General features: G+C 31.9%; 1 protein-coding gene across 5 annotated transcripts in view; it reads left to right on the top strand.

Moving 5' to 3' along the window:
* LOC141460916 (sodium-independent sulfate anion transporter-like) overlaps positions 1 to 25,349 on the top strand; it is a 174,801-nt gene extending 149,452 nt beyond the window's left edge. For 3 of the 5 annotated variants that reach the window (XM_074141373.1, XM_074141370.1, XM_074141371.1), the window contains 11 exons: positions 15,516 to 15,760; positions 17,849 to 18,044; positions 18,842 to 19,062; positions 19,314 to 19,491; positions 20,121 to 20,285; positions 20,572 to 20,733; positions 23,040 to 23,180; positions 23,271 to 23,416; positions 23,526 to 23,699; positions 24,282 to 24,435; positions 24,554 to 25,349. In XM_074141373.1, the coding sequence (XP_073997474.1) occupies positions 15,516 to 15,760; positions 17,849 to 18,044; positions 18,842 to 19,062; positions 19,314 to 19,491; positions 20,121 to 20,285; positions 20,572 to 20,733; positions 23,040 to 23,180; positions 23,271 to 23,416; positions 23,526 to 23,699; positions 24,282 to 24,435; positions 24,554 to 24,588 (1,817 nt within the window). In that variant the 3' untranslated portion in view covers positions 24,589 to 25,349. Of the gene's footprint in view, positions 1 to 14,114; positions 14,522 to 15,515; positions 15,761 to 17,450; positions 17,663 to 17,848; positions 18,045 to 18,841; positions 19,063 to 19,313; positions 19,492 to 20,120; positions 20,286 to 20,571; positions 20,734 to 23,039; positions 23,181 to 23,270; positions 23,417 to 23,525; positions 23,700 to 24,281; positions 24,436 to 24,553 lie in introns of those variants that run through there. The other 2 variants (XM_074141372.1, XM_074141374.1) reach the window with 2 other exon arrangements.
* The last annotated feature ends 913 nt before the right edge of the window (positions 25,350 to 26,262 follow it).

Raw genomic sequence — 26,262 nt, 5'->3', positions numbered from 1 at the left:
AACTTATTTGGATTTAAACTTGCAAGTACGAGGGTCGTTTGAAAAGTTCGTGCAAAGTTAGAGAGATAGCACTACTGGCGCGTATCGAAATTATGTTTAGTTAGTAGCATCTCTTGGAAGAACACACACTAAGTTTCAGCCAGATCGGTCTATTTCTTTGTGTTTGGCATTCGTTTGAATCGAGGAAGTCGAGTGATTTTCAAAAAATGGACGAAAAAGAATTTCGTGTGTTGATTAAACACTACTTTATGAAAGGCAAAACGTCTCAGGAGACTAAAGAGAAGCTTGATAAACATTATGGTGACTCTGCACCTTCGATTAGAACAGTTTATAAGTGGTTTCAAAATTTTCGGAGTGGCCATATGGGCACAAGTGACGCTGAACGTTCTGGACGCCCTGTTGAGGTTACTACTCCAGAAATCATTGATAAAATCCATGATATGGTGATGGATAACAGAAGAGTGAAGGTGCGTGAGATTGCTAGTGCTGTGGGCATCTCGAATGAACGGGTACATAATATTTTGCATCAACATTTGGACATGACAAAGCTATCCGCAAGATGGGTGCCGCGATTGCTCACGCTTGACCAAAAACGAAATCGTGTGAAGGGTTGCAAGGACGGTTTGCAGCTGTTCCAGAAGAATCCGCAGGACTTTAAGCGTCGTTTCGTCACTGTGGATGAAACATGGATACATCACTACACTCCTGAGACCAGAGAACAATCTAAACAATGGGTTACCAAGGGGGAATCTGCGCCAAAAAAGGCGAAGACCGTTCCTTCGGCCGGAAAGATTATGGCGACTGTCTTTTGGGATTCGCAAGGAATAACCTTCATCGACTATCTGGAAAAGGGTAAAACTATTACAGGTGCATATTATTCATCGTTATTGGACCGTTTGAAAACCGAGCTGCAAGAAAAACGCCCACGATTGGCCCACAAAAAAGTCCTTTTCCATCACGACAACGCACCAGCTCACACCTCAGCAGTTGTGGTCGCAAAATTAATGGAAATAGGGTTCCAACTCGTTTCACATCCCCCCTATTCTCCAGACTTGGACTACTATTTGTTCCCCAATATGAAGAAATGGCTGGCGGGAAAAAGATTTTATTCAAACGAGGAGGTGATTGCAGAAACGAATGGCTATTTTTCAGACTTGGACAAATCCTATTATTCGGAAGGGATCAACAAACTAGAGCAGCGTTGGACGAAGTGTATAAGCCTAAAAGGAGACTATGTTGAAAAATAAAAAAGGTTTACCCCAAAAAATTAAGTAGTTTTTATTTTTGCACGGACTTTTCAAACGACCCTCGTATATAGCGTTCAGACCAAGCAGTCAATAATCGCAGATAAGAAGTATTTATTCTTTGAATAACTAACTAATGTTTCAAATTGTACTTTCAAAAGAACAATCCATAATTTATAGTTGGAAAAAGTTTCATCCATTCCCAATTCATCCTAATCCATTAATCCATCAGTTATCCATCTCCTACTCTTTCCAACAACCTCACGGCCTTCCCAGGCTCACTTGGCCACATGATATCCTCAGCGTTAGAGGTTATTAATCAACTGTTTCTTTTAGAGAGTCACCCCAGGGTGTTGGACTGCTCTCGTGCCTCTTATAAAACCATATTTACTCTTTTAATTGTTCTTTGGTCTCAGGAGTGTAGTGATGTATCCATGTTTCATCCACAGTGACGAAACGACGCTTAAAGTCCTGCGGATTCTTCTGGAACAGCTGTAAACCGTCCTTGCAACACTTCACACGATTTCGTTTTTGGTCAAGCGTGAGCAATCGCGGCACCCATCTTGCGGATAGCTTTGTCATGTCCAAATGTTGATGCAAAATATTATGTACCCGTTCATTCGAGATGCCCACAGCACTAGCAATCTCACGCACCTTCACTCTTCTGCCATCCATCACCATATCATGGATTTTATCAATGATTTCTGGAGTAGTAACCTCAACTGGGCGTCCAGAACGTTTAGCGTCACTTGTGCCCATATGGCCACTCCGAAAATTTTGAAACCACTTATAAACTGTTCTAATCGAAGGTGCAGAGTCACCATAATGTTTATCAAGCTTCTCTTTAGTCTCCTGAGGCGTTTTGCCTTTCATAAAATAGTGTTTAATCAACACACGAAATTCTTTTTCGTCCATTTTTTGAAAATCACTTGACTTCTTCGATTCAAACGAATGCCAAACACAAAGAAATAGACCGATCTGGCTGAAACTTGGTGTGTGTTCTTCCAAGAGATGCTACTAACTAAACATAACCTCGATACGCGCCAGTAGTGCTATCTCTCTGACTTTGCACGCACTTTTCAAACGACCCTCGTACTTTAAAACATCCTAAATTCCCCTTTCTTCGTTTTTTTTATATAATCAAATTAATCTTAATCTTTAATTCATTTCCGTTGTATACTTATGCAACGGAAATTAATAAATGAATAGTTATCTAAAAAAAATATAGCTGCTTTATAAGTAAACGGATGTTACTAAAGAGATTGTTCGAGTAATTTCAAACGGGACAAAGAAATCGTAACGTTTAGTTCAAATCAACCTCAAGGTTATCAATATAAATTAGTAATAACCATAAATAACCACTATTTTTAACAAGTTTTTACGGTGACTATTATTGTCACTTACTGACTAAAATTAATTGCGCAACAATTTAAGTAACTGTATCCAGTAATTTAATTTTTAACCAATTGATACAACTGTAAGATTAAAAAAAAAAAATACTTTCTATTTTCTTGCTTGAGACTGTTTTTCCTAGTAACTTAGAAGAAAAAAGGATCAGTGACCTCATAAGCGAATTGAGTTTTGACTCGGGAATCCCCAGGTATAAAAGAAAAAAAAAAACCAAAATCTTACTAATATCCCAATTTGCGCAAAGAATATTTAAAAGCCGGTACACTGTTCGGCGTCATGTGGCATACTAAACTCCCCCTTCCCATAAAATACCAGTTTTCATGTTGCAATCATTGGCGTATTAAAGAACTTTAGCCCATACTAAAGGAAATAACATTTTGTTAATTCTAATTAATTTTTTAGCAAATTTCTAACCTAAATTCAAATTTTTCCCCCCCTATTTTTTGCGCTTTATTTTTTTTATTTAAAGTTTTATGGTTGGTGGTTGGTAACACTGGCCACTATTCTCACTATTCTTCAAGTTTAATAAAAAAAAACAAAATCTTGAAAGCGTTGATTCAAAAATTTATTCTTATAAAAGTTATTGTATTGCAAGGATCTTTTATTCTTTTTAGAGCAATTAAATTCTTTCTTCAAATTTGGTTATCACTTGGAGAATTTGGATTTTTGACTATCGGAGAGAATAGAAAGTAACGCTGTTTTCTTTATTTGTTCACTGCTTTCTACACGAAAATATTGTTGAGAAGAGCACTTTCTTTGTTGTCTTTTTCTAGCACTCAAGGATCTAGACTGGCATCAGCAATGAGAACTTACTAATCACGAGTTGGCTAAGCGTCATCTACATTTCGTGATCAACAATTATCCGCTTGACGCCACATCTACCCTTGCTTTAAATTTATTGTTTCATAAAAATCTTGCATTCATTATTTAGTCACAAAATGAGTTATTTCAGGACATTTTCTTTTTTAATTTATTTTGTAATTTACAATCTGTATACATTGTATACAAACAGTAAATATGGAGAGAGTGATGAAGTGGTGCGGGAGGAGAGCAGGAGGAGAGAAACTACCCAGCGGTAGCCCTCTCTATAGGAGAAGGATGACGTTTAGTTCTTCAGACTGCGAGGAAGTCGCGGGGCCATTGGCGATTCAGTCGGCGAGGAGTATTAGGGATATCAGAGGAGGCGTGAGACAATACAAGAGGATTAGAACTAGTCGAGAGAGTAGTATGGAATTTTTGGTATTTAGTCTTGGCGAGTTGATCTATGAAGGGGATGTTGAGGTCGTTGTGAAGAGTGAGGTTTGTCACCGTAGTAAGGAGCGTCACAGCTATCTGTCGGAGGAGTTTTCACTGAAATGTTTGTACTGTCCGTATGTTCTGTAGGTTTGGCTGAACCCCACAGCTCTAGTCCGTAATTCTACGTTGGTTTAAGGATTGTACTGTATATTAAGCGTTTGAGTACTAAGGGCAATTTGGAGCGTCTTCCAAGTAGTCTGTAAAGCAGTTTCGCACGTTTTGTCATTGCTTGGCTTTTAAGTCTAGTGTGTGGGTTCCACTCTGAGTCCTATGTCTATGTAGAGGCCCAAGGTAGCTAGCACCAGATTTGTACAAGGAAGAGGATTGCTGTTGAAGAAGGACAGGTGGACAGGAGCCTCGCCGGAGAGTCCAGCATGCTGGCATTTCTCTGGGTTCATTTTAATCCGCCATTTCTTGGCCCAGGATTCTATTTTTATGTAAGTGTGTCTGTAACATCTCAGGACATAAAATTCTAAAAACCACTAGGAGATTGATCGTACCTTCATCTGCCCTGATTTGCCAACCATGATATAGCTTCTTCATCCAGTTTGGGGGATACAAGAATGTTGAGTTGTGCTACGAAAGAGAAAGTTGATTTTGCTATCTTGAAAATGGACTCTATATGATAAAATATACTTCTCAGTGAGGTTGTGCTAACCCAAAACTGCTGACCAAATCGCTGAGTAGTTCAATATCATAGTATTATTTATACTATAGTTTTTTTTTTGCTAAAACTAGGGGAGTTGAGCATACCAGAATCATGTAGCATTTTGTGAAAAACCAGTCATAATTACATCGGCAATTTGCATCCTGCTCTTCACCGATGTTTAACTGCTCTGGTGTTCGTGATGATTGCTTGAATTTCCTCTTATACAGGAGATAGAGGCTACTATCATCATTGTGACGTGAAATTATAGCCTTCGCGCTTCTGCTGGCTGCAAATGCGGCCACAAAAAATAAATAACAACAAACTTGTTTTTTGAAACGTGGTTTTCCTTATAGCCAAAAGATTAACGTCAAAAGTTTAAACTGACACGTGTTTGATAAAAAAAAAAAAAAAAATGGCCTCCCTCATATAAAATAAAAATAAGTATTACGAGTGAAATTAACAATAAAAAAAAAACTATTTAAAAAATAATTAATCTTAGAATTCTCTTTTAATTTTATAATCGAACAATAAATCGAATTATTTAATTGGTAATCACGGAGAAGGATTATCAAAATCCCAAACTATTTTAAGGAAGGAAGTCGCCGAAAATATTTGGTAACCTTTTTTGTGGTTTCGATGTTTTGTACGGTGTTAAATGACGTGCTAATTTTGAGCATGTGCGTAAGCGTACAGGGTCACACGACATGTTTTATAGCCTCAAAATTACAGAGGCTGTAATCCTGCTTTTCAATAAACTACTTAATATTGTTTTTCTTTAAGAAAATGAACCCTTATACGAGATGTAGCTAATAAATAACGAGACTATTGCTGTAAAACATTTTATTTTAAATTTATACATATTTAGTTATTATCACCTTCAATATACACCCCTCCACTATCCCTACAACGCTCCATGCGAATTTACCATTGTTCGAAACAGTGCTGGAAGTCTTTTTCTGTGAGCTCCTGCATGACGCGTGCCGCTTTTACTTTCACAGCTTCAACGTGACTGAAATCATGTTCCTTTTAATGCAGACTTTGACTTTGGGGAACAGATAAAAGTCACATGGGGCCCAGGTCAGGCGAATAAGGCGGATGGCCTAGAAACTGGGATGTTGTACTTGGCTAGAAACGTCTGGCGACAGACAGTGCAGTGTGAGCCCGGCGCGTTGACTTGATTGGAGAACTCATGGAGTTGAGCAAGCACCTCACCGGTAGTAATGTTGATTAATTATAATCGATATTTACAACCGTTTTGGACGTGGAAGGGGGCGACCCGGGGTGGTCATCATCTCCGACGTCTTCTCGACTATCTGGGTCAAAAACTCGCGCACGTAATTAACATTCATCGCCATAAACTTCTTTTAATAAAAGTTAAGCTTCAGCAGCGGTTTTACCAAGTTTTGATGTGAAATTTCACGACAATTCGTTGCTCTACTACATGTGTAGTATCCATGTTTTCGGCAAAACGAAACTAACACCTCTTGTACAAACGACGGTTCCGGCCAGACAGATTTCTCTACAAACACGTGAGACGCTGCAATCGAAAGTGAAGGCTTTACGATGCACAGCTGTTGGTCGTTATCGGATTTGGCGCATGCATAGTTCTTCTGTAGCAGCATCAGTCTCGTTATTTAATATCCACACCTCGTACACAATCCTTTGTGTTCATTTTTGGTTTTTAAAGTAATTTAGGTACCTTCTTAGAGTTATTGTTAATTACTAATTTGATTTGTGGTTTATGAAGTAATATAATTTTCATCCAGCTGATGATACTGAATTATTCTATTGATAGAAGCTTCTTTACTGTTCACTGTCCTGTGATGGATATTTTAATTTTTTCGTTCTATTTAATTTACAACAACCAGTTGGCTACAAATATTACTTAAAAAAACATAAAGTTATGATTTGAATGAGGTCTATCCAACAATGGTCATCATGATTCTGCTAACATAGGATAACTTTTAGACCTATAGCGCTACAGGCTTCCTGAAAGATGGGTAGTTCGGTATACAGGCTCCATTGAACTTAGTTATGAGTGGTTGGACGGTTTTGAAGAAAAACAAATGGGATTATTAGGTCAGTGTATGGCTAAATTTTAGATCATTTGAGAATATTCTCAATACTTTATCTTTTCTTTAAAAATATCTTAAGAGAATCTAAACCGAACATTGTAGATCTTTAGAAAAGGATGTGTTATAAGCTCAACTTCACAATTCACAAAGACTGACCTACATTGTAAAGGCTGTGGCTTTCATGTAGTACAAGACGAACTGCTTGGAGACGTACAAGTAAGACCGCGTTCTCACATAAATATCCTCCTCCTACGTAACATTAAAATATTTATTGAAAATTTCCGTTCTTTAAAACAAAAAACATACAAAAAAAATTAAAGCAAGTGAAAGTGTGTGGTTAACATCAAACCACCAGAAGGCTAACTTACCTTTAGGAAATTTACCATTCAAAGCAGATGTACCAAAATATGTAAATAGTTAGATTTTACCGATTTTAATTAACCACAATGGTTTATTAATTTTTTGATTTGTTGTTTACCAAAAGAAGATGGTTAATTGCTTGGAAAGTCCAATGTTGTTCATCAAAAGACTGAAGAACAATCTGTATACGTCTTTGTTTTGAAGGACAAGGAAAACAAGTGGTTAGAAATGATCAGTAAAAGAAAATAGACTAAAAAACGTTCTGTGAAACTTGAACAGTTTCACGTAATTCAACTTTTATTGAATAGAATCACCATTATTAAGCTTAGTTGTACATTTTAAATTCTTCTAAGATATCCTTTTTAGAAATGTATATATACAGACTACGGTTCTTCTTACATAAAAAATAACTAACATTGAATAACTAGTTATCAAATCTCAGAAGAATTACTACAGTTGAGTCAAAAATTCTAAGTTGAAGTTTAAATCTTACTCTACAGTTCATCAGGATTTTTTTTTTCTTTCATTTCGAGCAATTTGGGAGAGCCAGAAAATCCATTCGTAGAATCCATTCAGAGCTGTTCCTATACAGATTGCTTCTGACTGTACCTTTCTCTAGGTCACTCTGGGTTATTAGATATCACTCACTAAATTACCTTTAAACTTGCTTACATTCTTCCAATCGCCTTTTAGATCCTACGACGTTGCCTTTACAGTATTATTTTGAACTCTTTTTAGAGTTTGCGAAACCAATAATCAGAGTTAGTTCACATCTCTGAGCTTAGAATCATGTAATTTACAAATTTAGATTTATGATAGATCCATTTTTAATTTCGCTGAATAACTATAAAAGTAATACAGAACTATTCACTTATTTAATTATAATTATATCCTACGTTAGGTTATGATTAGTTAGACCAACATTCTGTATTGGTGATGAAGCTGTTAATGAACCGTTTTTGAAAAACCAAATAATTAAGAAAACGCTATTCCAAGGAACACTGGTACACCATAATAAATTCATATTTAATATTGAAATTCTTACTAAAAAATTTAGATAAAAAAGGAAAGAATATTGTTTACATAAAAATTAATTCAATATTATTTAGAACAAAAGCGACAATTCTAAACAAATATTAAGACAAATGGGTCAAATTAATTATATAGGCAAAGAGAACATAGAAGTAGGCCAAAGAACATTTTAATAAATGCAAAACTTATTAACATATATGTTGTACGACAAGGTTTTGCTTCTTAACATCCTTGTGAGGAATGTTAAGAAATCTTATTTACATTTATTTTAATAAGTACTTGAACGTAAAGTGATAAATAGTGAGGCACACAATAATAAACGAATTCGACATTGCAGATTTAGACATAATAAAATGAAATAAAAAATTGGTTAGATTATATTTTCTTTTGTAATCTACTAAGTTCTTGCTAGAATCTACTATTCAGTTTATTGTTACAAATTGCTTTTCTTAAAAGAGATTTCGCACCATATTTACCTGGAAGACTGCACTTCTTCCTAAATTTTATGAAAAAAAAAAAAAAAACACCTTAAGGAACCGTCATAGATTTTTTAGTAATTAATGGATGAAGAAGACTTACTGATTATGGCTGAATGCATGCCTGAAACTGATCAATATCCGAAAAAAAATGAAGCTGGCTGAAGAAATCTCTGATCAAATGATCTATTTTCGTGCCGGAACCGTTTTTTTTACATTCTGATTGAAATACAATTAAATTAAGAATATTTTGATAGGTTCAGAAATACGTTTATCAACATATAGTACTTTGGTTTTAACCAAAAACATCAAACAATTTAAACTGTAATAATTCTCCAACCTTGTTTACCACTTCTTACCAATGTTCAACAAAAAATTTCATGTCCATTAGCAATTCCATAAATTCCATCAATATAAAGATATTCTATGATATAATACATCGATGCAGTTCAAAATGTTTTATTAATATCTATTTATTGTCTTTATTACTTTAACATATTTTATAAATTTTCTTTTATTTTAAACTTTTCGGCGACAAATGTATTTAAGACTAATTTGTTGGTTCTAAAACTATTTAAAAGTTTAAAACTATTTTTAGTTTATTTAACCTTAATTCAACATTGTTTATTATTTAATATTTTATAATACAGAATATTTTAAATTTGATTTTTGTAAGTTGGACTCTTAACTATTTCAAATAGAATAAATATGAAAATATAAAAAACCACTAGCGTTTTAGTTAAAAATGTTCTATGTCAAATGTAAACCACCAAAATATTCTTCTTCTTTTTTTTTAACAATTTTCAAAATGAACGGCAATAACTTACTTTCTTAACCCATTAAATAAGAAAGACTCTCTAGTATCCTACAATTAGAGGGAACATAGTAATGATTGCCATGAGGACGTCATCTTAAAGAAACTATGACACTGGATTGAATCAGATGCAATATTAGATACACTTATTAGAAAGGATATTAAATGAGGAAGAAAACAATATAAGAATACAATCTAGACTGTATCTACAGTGCTTAATAGATTATCTTCTATTTACTTCATCTTCTTTAAAGGACAATAGTAAATGACAAGGTCCTCTCACTATATTTTATGCACAGAATAAAGTGTATACATTGTATTTGGGTTCCTTTAATAGCCGTTTTTTTAATTTTTGTTGATGAACAGTAAAAATAGCACGTTCTAGGTTTTTGGATAGCTAGTTGCGATTGTTACTTCTTCTAATAGCATTTATTTAAGAATGATTCTTCTAGTTGATTACTTGGTAAGCCTTTCTATTTCACACAGACTTTGTTCTGTTTTCCATTCCTTTAATTTTTATAAATTTATACAATTTTTTGAAAACTTATTTTTGCTATATTAATGATCAATATTGTTTCCTTTTTATATTATTGCTATTCTATGTTTTAGATAAGCTTGACTCAAATTTGTACAAGATTATCTTGAAAGAATTAAGTTCACTAATTCGTTATAAGTTGGTTACAAACAGAAATTAGATACAACTAGGGCAGGTTTAGGGGTTTAACATCCTTATAACCCTCTGAAGATGAATGTAAAATAACAGTTTTTCAATAATATGCTATAAAATTAATATAATCCTGACGTAGACTGTGTGCACTATTTGGGAGCTTCCCGTTCTAAGACAAGAGACCAATGATAGTCCGAATCTTTTCCCAATCCTGAACTGCATGCCTCGAATGGCTAACCAATAAGCTTTTCGCCTGTCTCTAGCATCCACATTCACAGTTTTGCTTCTTTGGAAGCCATTAACAGCCATTGTCTGCAAGCACTCCTCATTACACTTTAGTCCTAAATATCCAGGACATTCAGGACAATATTTATCAATTCTTCAAATTGTCTATCCAGACACTATCCATCTTTGTAGCACATGCCGCCTTGACTACAACTCTGTAGTTGGTTATCCTATTCTTATAATCACAGAAGCCCAAATGTAATTTGTAACTAGTTCTGTCTGAAAGCCTGAGGCCTCATCCTTGGCTTACCGTGACTAGCATCGACAAACATACTTCCACTTCTTGCAACTATCTGAGACCTCTACGCGATGTGAGACACCGGAAATATAGTGGTAATAATTATTAAATTTAATTCACTATAGCATTTTAACTGTATCATATAACCATTCACTGTTGCTCTCTTTTAATATTAAATAATATTCTAGAACGTATTAACACGTTTATATCATAATTGCTAGTTATCCACCGAAATATTGCTCTTAATAATATGTTATTTAGAGTTTCATATTTAACGTTTTTTCTCATAACCTTTTACTTTATTGGTTAGAATGTATACCTATTGTGGTTTCACTCTCTGTTGACTTTGTTCAGGGTTGCCACATTTATTAAAAAAATTCGCACTGATAATTATCCGCCTAAATTGCTTTACAATGACAAGTCACAAGAGCACATCAAAGGAACCCTCTGAACCTGCTTTAAAATTACATAGAAGTAGACAGTTTTCTAAACAAACGGAATTTCATTTGTAGTTATGAAGGATTATTATGGACGATGAGAATGTGAAAAAATTAAATACAAACACGTTAGAAGTTTGACAAGTATAAGTTCAACAAATGAGAAAATATAGAACTAAAGCATGGAGCAAATGGGACAGGTACAAGTGTATGAAGGATATTATGTTACAAAGTACAATTACAAGACCAAAAAAATGTAAAGAGTAGAATGATACGGATAATAGGTACAGGAAAAACGCTAATTCCTAAGAGAATTTGCTATAGTGGCTCTCAGGAAGTCCTTGAACTAGTAAGGTACCTAAAGGGACATTGTGCAATTTAGGTTACTGCAGGAATATTGTGTTGTAAAGATTTCTAGAACATTCGTGTTGTAGTGGTTCCTAGATAGAGGAAAAAGTATCTCAACAAAACAATTTAATAAAAACACTTCTCTTGAGTCGAAGCTCAAAAAAATATTATTTCCACTCTTTTCCCAAATATTTCCATACGTTCTCAAAATTCATCAAATGACGATCCATTTTCCAAAATGATTCATCCACTGCTGAATGAATTAAATCGCCTGCACCCAACACACTAAAATTACCAAGCACTTTAATTTGTACAAAGAGAATTCTGTTAAATTGTGGTTTTCTATAGAATGATTGTTATGAGGTACATTTCTTTTCCTACTGACCTTTTAAACCAAGGTCAAAGTTAAGATAATTGAAGAATAAAATTCATTCGAAGTTACTAAAGCACTTTTACTCAGTTTTTTTGTTTTCAAGATATTTACTCCTAAAGATATTTCTGTTGGATTCATAAATAATCTACTCCATGCGCTTATTATTTTGGAGATTCTCAATAATGTGATTCTAGCTCCAAAGGTAATTGTCGAGACACAGAAAGTTTACTAATTCCTCATATTTAGCTAAATCATCGTCATTTCTTTGCAAATAGTCCAGCAGATCTAATTCTCAAATTTAAATTGTAATTCTCTATTGTGAATCATCAACTGTTCTATACAACTTTTTTCATTTCTTATGTTTTTAATTATAATTTCCCTAAGTAACATTTACAGAACAACATATAATATATATTTAACAGATGTAATAAATACCTACTGTTTTCTTTTTAATATAGTCCCTTATAATACGGAGTATTATGCTGCAAATATTAATAATTATTTATTTATTACAGTAAAGACATTAAATATATCTTGGGTTTTATAAGTACATAAAACATATCACATGTAACTTTATAATTTATGTTTATACGAAATACCAATACTTTTATAATGCTAGTTTATACATTACCAGTATTCAATTTACTAAAAACATTTATTATCAATATTTAAATTAATTTCTAAACATAGCTTAAGTGAATAAAATTAACCAAAGAGAAAGTACTATTAAGTAAAAATAATAAAAACTTAATGGTAAGTAATAAAAAATAATAATATTTCAACTAAAATTAAGACATCCAGTGATTAAGTAATACATTTTTAAAATTAAATTATAATTAGTTCAATGTTCTCGCAGAATGATAAGCTAGAAATTTACTCCTTAAAATCATCTTGCAGAAACATCGTTTTGTGAGAATTATTAGATGGATTTTTCAAATTCTGATTGGAATTGCTTTTGAACAAAATATTGTTATTTGTTCCATCCATTATTATTATTTTAATTAATTTGTGAAGCTTATAGGCTATGGTTCAAAACAAACTTGTCAATAAATGTATTAAAAACAAAACAAACAAATAAAATAGACGTGTTTATCAAACAAAATAAATAGTAAAAAGAATATAGTTTTTATATCAGAAGCCTCTCTTTAATTTCACAATACGTTGAATTCTTTTGATTAGAAATAATAGCCTTTAGCAGAACTTGCAAATTATTATAAATAGCGATCTTGTTTATTCAAACAATGCTTGAAAAATTTATTAATGAACCTAAGGTTATGTTTAAATTTTGGCTGTCCAACCTTCCTAGCATGGAAGCTCATCAACGCCTATGTTTTGGTTGATAAAAGTGAATACAACTAAAGACATCAATCTCGAGCAAGGTGGATTTACATCCTGAAGATTTGGGTTTTAGTCCAGGCATTCCGGCCCTTGAGAGTTTTGCTTTGTTTTGCCTCCTAGGTCTCATTCATCTCTTTGTCCAATAATAGCGGATATTGTCTGGAATGAGAGAACCCTCTCAGAGGTCGGAAGCATGCACAGAGTGCGCCCATGACCTCAGTTAATGTCGTACCTTAAATTTACAAAAAAATACAATCAGTCTTTACTGTCCCTTGAACATCTAATAGAAGGTTATACAATATATTAAAAGGTCGCTCGATATATTTATGCGTGGCGAAATAATGCATAAATGTCCTTCTAATTCAACATAGTTGTCAAAATTGACAACCGATAATTTAATACAAAAGAATACGCGACATTGTTAGACACTTCTTATCAACTAATCATTGAGCTTGGTAAAAAAAAAATAAATTATTCATAATGTAAAACAAATATTTGATAATTAGCATAAATAAATCAAGAAGGGCATGCATTAATTTAATAAATATAAAATTATATATAAAAAAAAAAGAAATGACAATAAGGCAATTTGATTTTATTCTGTTTGATCTGTTTAAAAAAGTTATTTATGCGAATGTCAAGAAAGATAACCTTGAGGATTATTTGAGATTTTCTGTTTTTATATAAAAGAAACTTGATTTTTTTTTATGGCAAAACTAAATGAAAAATTTGCATCTTATTTCAGAAAAATTCCACCTTTTTAGATTATTGTAGATAAGTCTGAGAAGACTTATTGTTTCTGTTAAACATTAATTTAGTTCAGATGGCTAATTCTCCATCGGTAAAAGAAGATGTCTGCCTAGTTTAAATTTATAGGATTTATTTTGTTTTTTTATAAATGTGCCAACACTGATAAATAACTTTTTTGGAGGTTACACATTTAAATAACCTGTTGCCGTCAAAAGCTCTATTTCATAAATTTTAAAACATTTTTTTTTTTTTTAGAAAATTGATAGGTTCAATTGGATCTGATATTTACTACAATAAATGCAATGCTTTATCAATAATCATGTGTGCCTTTCAACGGATATAATAGAAGGGAAATTCTTAAATGATATAATTGTAATTCATTATACATTCCATGATTGAATAAATGAATTCACGTCAATTTCAATAATTACATGATGTTTAAATTTAAATTAACATACAGTTTATTTATGAAATGTAAATTTATTTATAAAGTAATTTAGAATTTAAATATAATTAATAAAGATAAATTTCTTGGAACATTTGAATTAAATCGTGTGCAAACTAGATTTAAATCGAACCTTATGTCCATGTAACCATAAGCTGGTTGGGTGAGTGGACTGTGAACGTATGAGTCATACTCTTCTAAGAAGTCGCTGTCCATGAAGTCTTCAATGCGAGGTTCATTGCTTGATTTAATGTGGTTTCTTTTTTTACTATCATTGCAGTTGAGTAAGTAATATGGTGCAAAATATTCATTTTTTTTATTCTCTCTCTCTTATGCAACAGACAATTAATTAATAATTTTTGTTCAGAAGTAGAATGTTGTTCTGAGGGGCAGGTTTTTTTTATTTTTTGCTTCTCGTTGAATGAACTAGCTAAAACATTTGTTTATTTACATAACGTTCATTTTAATCTTCTTTTATTATTTTTACTAATTAAGCGCCTGGAGTTTCCTTAAGTCAGGTTCTGTACAGTGTTCTCTTGTTAACAGACAGAACGTTTCCTCATTGAACAGTGAGTTAAAGTGACTTCTAGAAAGAGAAAAATTAAAATGGGCGTTTATCTGTTCTCGATCTCAAAAGACTTCTGAATAGCGTAACCTCCCGACAAAACTGGCTCAATCTACAGGGTTGGAATTCTCCACAAGTACCCTTGTATATAAATCTAGTGACCTACATTATTATTTACTTGAACACTTCGAAATTTATGTAATGTAAGCTTGCCAATACTGTTTGCTCCCATAACCTCTTTAAAAATATTCTTTTTTAAGCCTTTACAAATCTACTTTAGGTAGATAAGAAGATAATTTCTATCTCTTTTTTTTTGTGGAATTTGCGATTGATAATAAAAAAATAAACCAAAAAACGCCTTCTTCTAGCTAAGAATTACATAAGAACTATATAATAAGAATTTCAGCAGTATGTTTTATTCTCTTTGATGAAGTTAAAAAGTTTTTCCCAAAATTCTTGCGTCAAAAAGTACACCATGCTTAAGCTTTTTGCTTGTTTTTGTGATTGAAATATTCTGCAATTCCCCTCGATATACATTTATTTTTAGAAAATCTAGTTTTTAAGTGGGTTCCTAAGAGTTCCATCAATTCTGCCATGCTTTAATATTGAAATCAAAAAGTAGTTTTGTAAGAATTCCAACCATTTTTTGATTCTTTGCAATATAGGAAATTGTTCAATTAAACTAATATTAAATTTTCTTTTTGTTTCAAAAGTTCCAGAGGACGATGACGATGGCCGAAGTTCAGATGGTCCAAAATTTACCAGAAGAAGACGGCCACACCTTAATAGAAGGATATGTAACAAAAAAGTTTTAAAGAAGAGATTGCCAGTAATTTCTTATGTATCCGAGTATAGTAGTCAGACGGCGGTTGCGGATCTGTTGGCCGGAGTTACGGTCGGTCTTACCGTCATTCCGCAGGCCATCGCATACGCCAGCGTCGCCGGTCTTCCTTCAGAAGTAATTTGCACTATTATTTCTATAGTTTTAAAAAGTAATTGTTTATGATAAAGATTGTTGTCCAATATTGTTGAAAGACCTACCTTGTTGAGGAAGGTTAGAAGCTGTAGTGTTTGCACGTGTCACATCCCAGCTCAAGTGGCTGTGGGGAAGAGAAAATAATTGTGATTTAGGGCGCTAATGAACGTGACATTCAATGCGCCAAAAAAAAAGCTTTCCGTCATCAATAAATAAAATTAGATTTTTATCTAGTTCTTTTTTTGGGTTGGCATTTATAAAGGCAAAATGATAAAGAAGCCTAAAAAAGGTTATAGACAGCCAACGAATTGAAGAAGTTGTAGAGCTAGACTTCCTTGAGAGATAAATTTAATACGATTAAAGTTACACCAATAAATGTAACCGTTAATATATATATATAAAAAAAAATGTGTTTTTATATTCTTTCCTAATGACAGTTTAGTTTATGATTGCAATTGGGTTTGCGAAACAAGAATTGGAAAATAATTCCTTTGTTGAAGATGGAGATGTGTTAACATAATGTTTAGCAATGTAGTACTTGCATAACTAAACCTTAAGTTTCATATTTATGTTTATAGTTTAATGTTAAAAGAAAGCTATTTATTGTTTTATTGCTATTTAGTTATTAATTTAAGACATTTAAGTTATTTGGCACCCGGATCCTTCTCAATGCACCACCGAAATCATTGTTTTCTGACTCAATTACTTATTACAATAAAAAATTAATAATTATTGTAACAATTTTTGTGTTAAGTTGTTATAATGCAATAGTGAAAAGGGAAAATGTATTGTCTTTGTTAGCAAGAAAAGAGTTTTGCTTTAGAATATACTTTAAAAGACTAAAAGATACATATTTACAAAACGAAAAACATCTAAAAGTATTATCGTTAATGATAATTTACGAAGAAATACTTTTCCCCAAGAGATCACCTTTAGAAATATTCACTTAAAATAGAAATACCCGTTACAAGAAGCATTAAGAAAGTTTTAACTATATTTATTAAACATATAAGAAGGTTTCTCAGAGAACTGGTTAAGAGAAAATAAAGAAGATGGAAATTACAAACCTACCTCATATGGACTTCAACCATTAACTGTTTCCTTAAAAAGAGTAGGACAATGCTCACAAAAGGCAACTGTACACTTTAAAGGTTCATATCTCTTCGTTATGTGCTGATTTTTTTTTATTAAAACCAAATCAAATAAAATAAAAGGAATCTATAAATAAACTCTTCAACTTTGATCTTATTTTATTTATTTTATCAATAAAGTATTAAGTAAATAATTGAACTTCTTACAGTTAAAAAATGAAATAAAGAATATGCAATTGGTTTCCAAATAAACTTTAAAAAAAGAAATAATTTCTTCTTGAAAATAGTTATTTATTTAACAAGTGTGGAAAATACTTTACACTCGAGTTAAATATTATATTTTTTCTGCAACCATTTGGGTTATTAACTAAAAAAAAAAAACTAAACAGGAATCACTAGAATCCATTATAAATTTCTATAAGGTAACACTATAACCTTTTTAACTGTTATAATTAAAAATATCTAATTATTTATTAAAATATTATTTTTATTTCTATATTCCTTTCAATTTTTATTTTATTTTTTTAATATTCGTTTTTTAATTGAATCGAGGAAAGTGACACTAATTTTTCCCCACGAGTGAGATAAAGTTGGGCATTACACAGCTGATTTTGAGAACATTCCTACATGGTTGCAGAAAAATTATCTCTTACATTTCACTTTTTTCTGTAGAAATGATTAAATTCATTCATTAATTCGAGATAAATACCTATCAGTACTATCATCGGCCTAAAAAGCCGATAAGGGTATTAGCCTAGTTTCATTGAGACTCTTCAGTAGCCTAAGAAAAATGGTATTGTTTTTCAACTATCCTATTTATTGGGGAACTGGGATTTTAATGAAATATGGAATTTAAAAAACAAAAACTCAAAACGAAATGTTTGAAATTTAAATTACAATTTTTGGACAACAATCTAAACCAGATCATTATTTTATTATTTTTTTTTGCTCCGCATTAAAAAATTCTTATTTTTTGCAGTATGGTCTCTACTCATCGTTTGTGGGTTGTTTTATATATGCAATATTTGGCAGCTGTAAGGACAGTCCAATAGGCCCTACGGCTATAATGGCTATATTAACTAGAGAGAATCTTCATGGGTTGGGTGCTTCAGGTGCAATACTTCTAGCTTTTCTAACTGGCTGTGTTCAATTACTGATGGGTATACTTCAGCTTGGTAAGTATAGTTTACAAAAATATTTTTTAAATTCTTTATCAATTAAACTTTTACTATAAAGAGTTTGACTTGTCTAGAATATGATTTTATATTCATTATGTGATACATAGCCTGTATTTATTGTAAACAACTTTGATATACATAACCTTAATAAGAAGAGAATTTACTGAATCTCAAATTATCATAATTGGGTCATAAAATAGAATCCTGTAAATCCAAAGTATTAGAATAAAATATAATTGAATTATAATTTAAATTATTTTACTTACTGCAACAGCAAAACTGTAAAGTAAGGGCGTGCCTGGCAATAATTAAATTACAACAATAGGCATAGAATCGTCAAGGTCTTAGCTTCTGCTATTATTCTCGGACAAATAGCTTGTACCAACATTCTTCTGGACAATAATTGAACCATAAACCGTGAAACAGTTAATGAGAAATTGCGCTTAACAGAGTTAATTCAATTCAGTCATTTCAAACTCTTCTATTCAGCGGATGTTAAATTTAATTTAATTAAATAAGTAGGAATTTCAAAGAAAAGAGCAAGTTTAAATTGGGAATTACCAGATTTGGGAATTTAATATAATTTTATGGAAACACTTTTATCGATTATTCAAATCGATCATATTCAATAAGTTCCATGATAACTTGTTTATGTTAGCCACAACATTTAAAAGCAAAATCATATTAAACTATACTATTTAAAATTTTTATTAAAACAGTTTTTAATATTTTCTTTACTTTAAATGATTTGTTGCTGTTTGAAAATTATTATTATTGTTTGTTTTTATTTTTAGGATTTCTGATAGATTTTATCTCTGGGCCGGTATCAGTTGGATTTACGTCAGCGGCTGCAATTATAATTGCCACTACCCAGATCAAAGATTTACTTGGTCTCACTTATACTGCTAGCAACTTTCTTGACGTCTGGGACCAACTAGCAGGTCATATTGGAGAAACCAAGAAATGGGATACCATACTTGGCATTGTCTGCATGTTGGTACTTCTAGCTCTTAGGGTATGTACTCTTATTAATTTAGTGCAATCAAATTTGATTACCTATTTATATAAATATTTTTTATATTCAAGCCATTGGGCATAACAAATAACTAATTAGTCAATAATGTTTTTACATTATTTCTAAATTTGCTTTTAGTGAACAAATAGTGAATATTCTTATTTTATATAATATGAGATTAGTAATGTGTAAATGATGAATCTAACCTGGAATTTCAGCATTTGTATTAATTACAGTAATTTTTATTCTAGAAAGTCAAGGATATTCCTGTTGGTCCTAGAGATACAAAGGATCGAACTCCTGGCCAGAAATTATTAGCACAAGTTCTATGGTTCATATCTACCGCAAGAAATATCTTAGTAGTAGTAGTTTGTGCGCTTATGGCATATCTTCTTCACGCTCACGGAGAATGTCCTTTTGTACTTTCAGGTAAATTTTTAAATTATTAAAATAAAATTAATTGAAAGTCAGTATGAAAAGTTAATTTTATTATAAGTAATCTTTGTATTAGTATTGTTATTTTTCTCCTTTGCAATTCTCTGCGATAGAAAACTTTATTTTCGGCAGAATATTTTATTAAAACCATAGTTTTCTTTAAATGAGGCTGATTAAAGGTAGCGTTAAGGTTAGAAGTGGGTGCAGCCCTTGAGCAAATTTAGAATTTGAAACCTAAATCGGTTGCCATTTTACCAACAGCCGCTAAGCACCAAATTTTCTTAATAAATGATCTTCTTAGAAATATTGCTTAAATCTCTAATGCTTGAAGCTCGATTTGTAATGCTGTAAAACAAATTTTAGTCTAAAAAAAATTGAGTTATTTTTAAGTTTATTCTGATACTGAAACTAATTTTTAGCCATTAAATGCATCTTCAATGTACTATATCACATTCAAAATATTAAAAATTTGAATTTTAACAAATTCCTAAGTTTTGACTACAATTTAAGAGCTAAGTAACAAAAATTTGTGTGTGATATTGTTTTTACTTGAACAATAAACAAGAAATTTTGTGTTTTTACACTTAAACATGTCTTATAGATGTTGATTCGTTTTGTTTCAGGTGTTGTAAAAAAAGGTCTTCCTTCAATTCAGCCTCCACCATTTGAAGTTGAATCTGGTAATAGAACCTACACATTCCTAGAGATGTGCTCAAACCTCAGTTCGGCCATCATTGTTTTACCACTCCTGTCACTTCTTGAGGATGTGTCTTTGGCAAAAGTTTTTGGTGAGTTATGGCTCTAAAATTATTTCTAACCACACTTCTAATGGATTGCTAATACGACGTATTAATATTAATTCATTAATTGATTTTATTAATATCAATATTAATATTATAATATTGCTAATAAGTCTAATACGACGTATGTAGGTTTTGTTTTATATTTACTATAAATCTGATAAATTATTGTAAATCATCTCATCTCTTAAATTTTCAGCTGTTACTGTAAATTAATTTATTACTGTGTAATTGTTAACTTAATTCAAATTACAATTATCTTTTTCCGTTTTAGCTGAAGGCCGAAGTATAGATGCGACTCAGGAATTGCTTGCTTTGGGTCTTTGTAATGTGGCTTCATCATTTTTTGGTTCAATGGCAGTATCAGGTGCATTGTCTCGTGGTGCAGTCAATAATGCAAGTGGTGTTAGGACTACACTTGGCGGAGTTTATACTGGTAATAATAATACCATTTGCAAAATAAAGAATTCAGTCTTAACATACTTTTAAAATAAAATAAATCTACAAAATGACAGAAAAAGCCTAAAGCAGAATAGAAAAGTACTATTTTCGTCACAATATCTAGCTAGGTAAGGTAGTTCGATGATATAATTTAACAATTTGGCTTGCGACATAACTCTCGTAATAGATTCCGGAAACATTTGCTATTACAAGTTTTCTATAATGAAAGTTATAAAATTCTAAGATACCCAGAAGGGTTTTTATTTTTAATCCATATCTGAAAATAAATTTCTGAAGGTATCTCATTGGAATCGGCTCCTCAATGGTGACCTAAAGCTATCCATAATTAGTATTAGAAATTAATACCACTTTTTTGTTCATCGTGGCGTACTTCGCATCGCTCCCAGGTAGCTTCTGAAAATTATGATCATTCTCCTAGTTCATTTGCAGGGGTTTGCAACACTAAGTTTCATTCGTAATCTGGGATGAAACCAAATGTAATGTGAAGACTAAATATGTGATAAATCATATGAAATGATCAAATTTATATTTCTTCAAAAGAGAGTTTACGAGGAAGTATACAAATACAATAATAATATACAATAATAATAATACAATACTACTAATAATAATAATATAAATACAATGTTATAATAAATGTACGAGGGTCGTTTGAAAAGTCCGTGCAAAGTCAGAGAGATAGCACCACTGGCGCGTATCGAGGTTATGTTTAGTTAGTAGCATCTCTTGGAAGAACACACACCAAGTTTCAGCCAGATCGGTCTATTTCTTTGTGTTTGGCATTCGTTTGAATCGAGGAAGTCGAGTGATTTTCAAAAAATGGACGAAAAAGAATTTCGTGTGTTGATTAAATACTACTTTATGAAAGGCAAAATGCCTCAGGAGACTAAAGAGAAGCTTGATAAACATTATGGTGACTCTGCACCTTCGATTAGAACAGTTTATTAGTGGTTTCAAAATTTTCGGAGTGACCATATGGGCACAAGTGATGCTGAACGTTCTGGACGCCCTGTTGATGTTACTACTCCAGAAATCATTGATAAAATCCATGATATGGTGATGGATGACAGAAGAGTGAAGGTGCGTGAGATTGCTAGTGCTGTGGGCATCTCGAATGAACGGGTACATAATATTTTGCATCAACATTTGGACATGACAAAGCTATCCGCAAGATGGGTGCCGCGATTGCTCACGCTTGACCAAAAACGAAATCGTGTGAAGTGTTGCAAGGACGGTTTGCAGCTGTTCCAGAAGAATCCGCAGGACTTTAAGCGTCGTTTCGTCACTGTGGATGAAACATGGATACATCACTACACTCCTGAGACCAAAGAACAATCTAAACAATGGGTTACCAAGGGGGAATCTGCGCGAAAAAAGGCGAAGACCGTTCCTTCGGCCGGAAAGATTATGGCGACTGTCTTTTGGGATTCGCAAGGAATAATCCTCAACGACTATCTGGAAAAGGGTAAAACTATTACAGGTGCATATTATTCATCGTTATTGGACCGTTTGAAAACCGAGCTGCAAGAAAAACGCCCACGATTGGCCCACAAAAAAGTCCTTTTCCATCACGACAACGCACCAGCTCACACCTCAGCAGTTGTGGTCGCAAAATTAATGGAAATAGGGTTCCAACTCGTTTCACATCCCCCCTATTCTCCAGACTTGGCTCCCTCGGACTACTATTTGTTCCCCAATATGAAGAAATGGCTGGCGGGAAAAAGATTTTATTCAAACGAGGAGGTGATTGCAGAAACGAATGGCTATTTTTCAGACTTGGACAAATCCTATTATTCGGAAGGGATCAACAAACTAGAGCAGCGTTGGACGAAGTGTATAAGCCTAAAAGGAGACTATGTTGAAAAATAAAAAAAGTTTACCCCAAAAAATTAAGTAGTTTTTATTTTTGCACGGACTTTTCAAACGACCCTCGTAATAATACAATATTCATACAGCGAGTTCCAAGAACAAACGAATGTTTTCATAACGCAAACCTCCTAAAGTCTTAAATTAGTTATTTTTTCACATTATTATAAATGCATAAAAGATGTAGTACAAACCGATGCTAAAAGACGATACGCAGCAGCTAAAATACACCTTCAATAAATGTACTGAATGACTTTAAAAATAATTAAATTGAGCCGTTAAATAGAATTAACAAACAGTTTTGGGCACTCCTGATTTCTTTTATTATTTAGAGTTTTATGGTTATAAAATGTTACTTTATTCGCTATAAAATTTTACTGACTTTTCATTGATGGTTTTTTTGTTTTGTTTTAGGTGTGATTGTATTGTTATCTCTTCAGTTCTTCACGCCATACTTCTACTACATCCCCAAGGCATCTTTAGCTGCAGTAATAATTGCTGCCGTAGTTTTTATGGTAGAATTTCACGTAGTTAAACCAATATGGAGGACAAACAGTAAGAAAAATAATTTCTATTCATTTTTATGATTTTATATATTTATTTTGTTTGCAAGGTATGAATAATTTGTGCATGTTTTTGTTGTAGAAATTGATCTAATCCCTGCAGCAGCTACCTTTATATCTTGTCTGTTATTGAGACTGGAACTTGGCATTGTCATTGGAATTAGTACTAACTTACTGTTCTTATTATATGCATCGGCTAGACCTTCCGTACAAGTGGAAAAACATACTGTAAGTTGAGCTAACTAATTACATACCAAATTAAATGACTTTTTTCACTCTTATATGAATGTAGAACATCTGTCTTCCACATATTCTGAAAAGTAATTGTTTTTTACAGACAGATTGGGGTTGTGAATACTTAGTGATAACACCAGATAGAAGTCTTGTATTTCCATCAGTTGAATACGTAAGGAACATGATCTCGAAGGCTGGTGTAAAACAGGGTGCTAGTTCTATACCGGTAGTTATTGATAGTCGACATGTACAAGGAGCTGATTTCACGGCTGCTAAAGTAAGTTATTAATAAATATTTTTAAACATATTTGTAATAAGCCGAAAACTTTGAATTTTATGTCTCGTTTTAATGTAATTTTCTTGTGGCCGGCACTAAACTGAAAAAACTCTGGGCGCCATTAGCCACAGTAACTGATATTGATGCGCCTTAAATACAAAAGCGGGGGAAAAATAATAAATAAAAATGTGATTAGACTTGATTCAAGATGTGTCAATTATGGTCATAATGGTTTGCATTCGAAATAGCTGATAGATATCAGAGGTTATGCCGACCTTAATCTGTTTCATTCTCTCTTGCTGCTGGATTGAAGTATTTATCACATCTGTTTAGCCAAATAATACTTAATCGTTAGTTTCATCTGTTCTACGCTTACGTCACTAACATAAAATATTTCACTATTAATGAATGAGAATAGACTGAAATGAGTTTAATGTGGATGAATCCTTAATGCTACATTCGTGAAGTTGGTCTTGCAGCAAGCTTGTTTCCTTAATTTTGATCATTTTCGGATTTTAAGTAGCCTACTTTACTCTTGATCTTGCAAACGAGCTTATAAAATAAATTATTAATTTGTCACAGGGAGTGAAATCGCTGATTGATGACTTCGTCAATAGAAATCAACCCCTCCTGTTTTACAAACTGAAACCTAGTGTGGTTGATGTATTCAGCGCTGTACAACCAGTCAACTTTCAATATTGTTGTACTGAACAAGAACTGTACAACATGCTTAGGAGTAAGTTACAATTTTTAAAAAAATTTACACTGCTTACTACTTCTTTTACAACCTCGAAATTAAGAATTTTTATCATCTGTGCCCAAAGACTAACAAAATATCTGTTTGTTTTTTACAGGTTATTGCAATAAACCAGCCGTCATTAGACAATGACAATAGATTGTAAAAAAAAGAAAGAAAAACATGGCTGTGCTGCCTTAAATAAATATGTTTTTTTTTTAAATTCTTTAAAAAGCCTATTCAATGAATAGGTTGGACATAACAATTATTGTGAGAATATCGTCCTGACTGAGAGCTGAATTGAGGTTCTGATATTATTTCTAAAAACAGTATTAAATATGTGTTTACGTATTGAAAGGTGAATGTTGACTTTTATATTTTTTATTATTGAACACTAAACGGATTCTGCGTTGATGCCGAGAATCCAAGAAAGAAAAGTAGTGCGATCCTACTTATTTATAGTTTTTACCTTTTTAAGGTTTTCATTTCTTGTGTAGATACATATATATATGAACTAATTAAGACGTAATAAGAAATTGATAAAAATATTTTAAAAATTAAATAATGTGATCCTTTTTATTTTACTTTTTAATCTCCATGAAAAATAAAATATTGGAGAACAAAATTAATTTGGCACAGGACAACATGTCTGAGTGTACTTAATTTTATTTTATTATTTTTATTTTTTCGAAAGAAGCAATAAATTCTTTAAATTAATTTGTTTGATTCAATTTATTAGTGATATTTTCTGTAAATAAAAATTGATTTTAAAGTTAGATGCTAGTTTTTTGAATTTATATTTGTTAGATTCAATTTGTAAATAAAATATTTAACTTTCTTTTTTTTTTTTAGATTTAGTGTGGATTTTTTTCAGTGTGATAAACTAAAGATTATTAAATTATTGTACCTGCTCCTTGTAATTTCCTTTTCGTCATACCTTCTTGTACAATTTGGTTTCGTTCATTTTAAGAAATTATTGACCTTAAAACAATCATTTTTTTTTCTTTTTTTCAAAAACTTCCAAATTTGAATCCAACAAAAGGAAATTCCATAGGAACAAAATTCCGTCCTTTACCACAAATTTTCAGTCCAAATATTTATTTGTATTTTTTATTTTGTTTTTTGTTATATATAAACCAATCTGTTATCACTGCCCGTAAAAGATTGTTTTTAATTACCAAGAATTCATTAATTAAAAAATGGGATTGCCAGTATTTTTATTATACTGCATCTCAATTATGTGATTTAATGTCTTTTATTTGGTTTTAACCAATTTACTGTGCATAATGATAAATATTTTTATTTGATCGTTCAGCAGTTCGAATTTTATTGGAATAATTATTTTAAACTTCCATATGTATTTCAGAATAATTGTACGAGTAATTAATTTCTCATTAAATAGTCAAGAAAAATTGAACTGAATATTTCCTCATTACAAATAATACTCATATTTATTTAATTTGGAGAATCAATTTTGATAAGTCATTTTCATGATTTAAAAATTTGAACATTTAATAAACCAGATTTTTTTTTTAATAAAATAAATTTTGTTAAAATTTGGTATTATAATTTTTCAAGTGATCTGTATTATACTTTGTAATTAACTTTGTATGTATATGTAAGTTAATATGTAATTTAATAAATACATATTTTATCTAAAACTTAATTTCTATTAAAAATGTTATTACCATTCTATCAGACTTCTTGGTGGTGCAACTTTTTGTACGAAAGAATGGAGTTGAATTGACTTTACAGTGTACTAGGAAACGATTGCGAAAGAACGGTGGCATCCAGCTGTTATCGAGAAAGGTATTTCCAGTAAAGCTG

This window comes from Rhodnius prolixus, unplaced genomic scaffold, assembly GCF_049639745.1.
Source record: "Rhodnius prolixus isolate KJV_2025 unplaced genomic scaffold, Rpr scaffold_6, whole genome shotgun sequence".
Taxonomy (NCBI): Eukaryota; Metazoa; Arthropoda; class Insecta; order Hemiptera; family Reduviidae; genus Rhodnius; species Rhodnius prolixus.
Note: the sequence above shows the minus strand (reverse complement) of the source record. Positions and strands in the feature narration are given on the sequence as shown.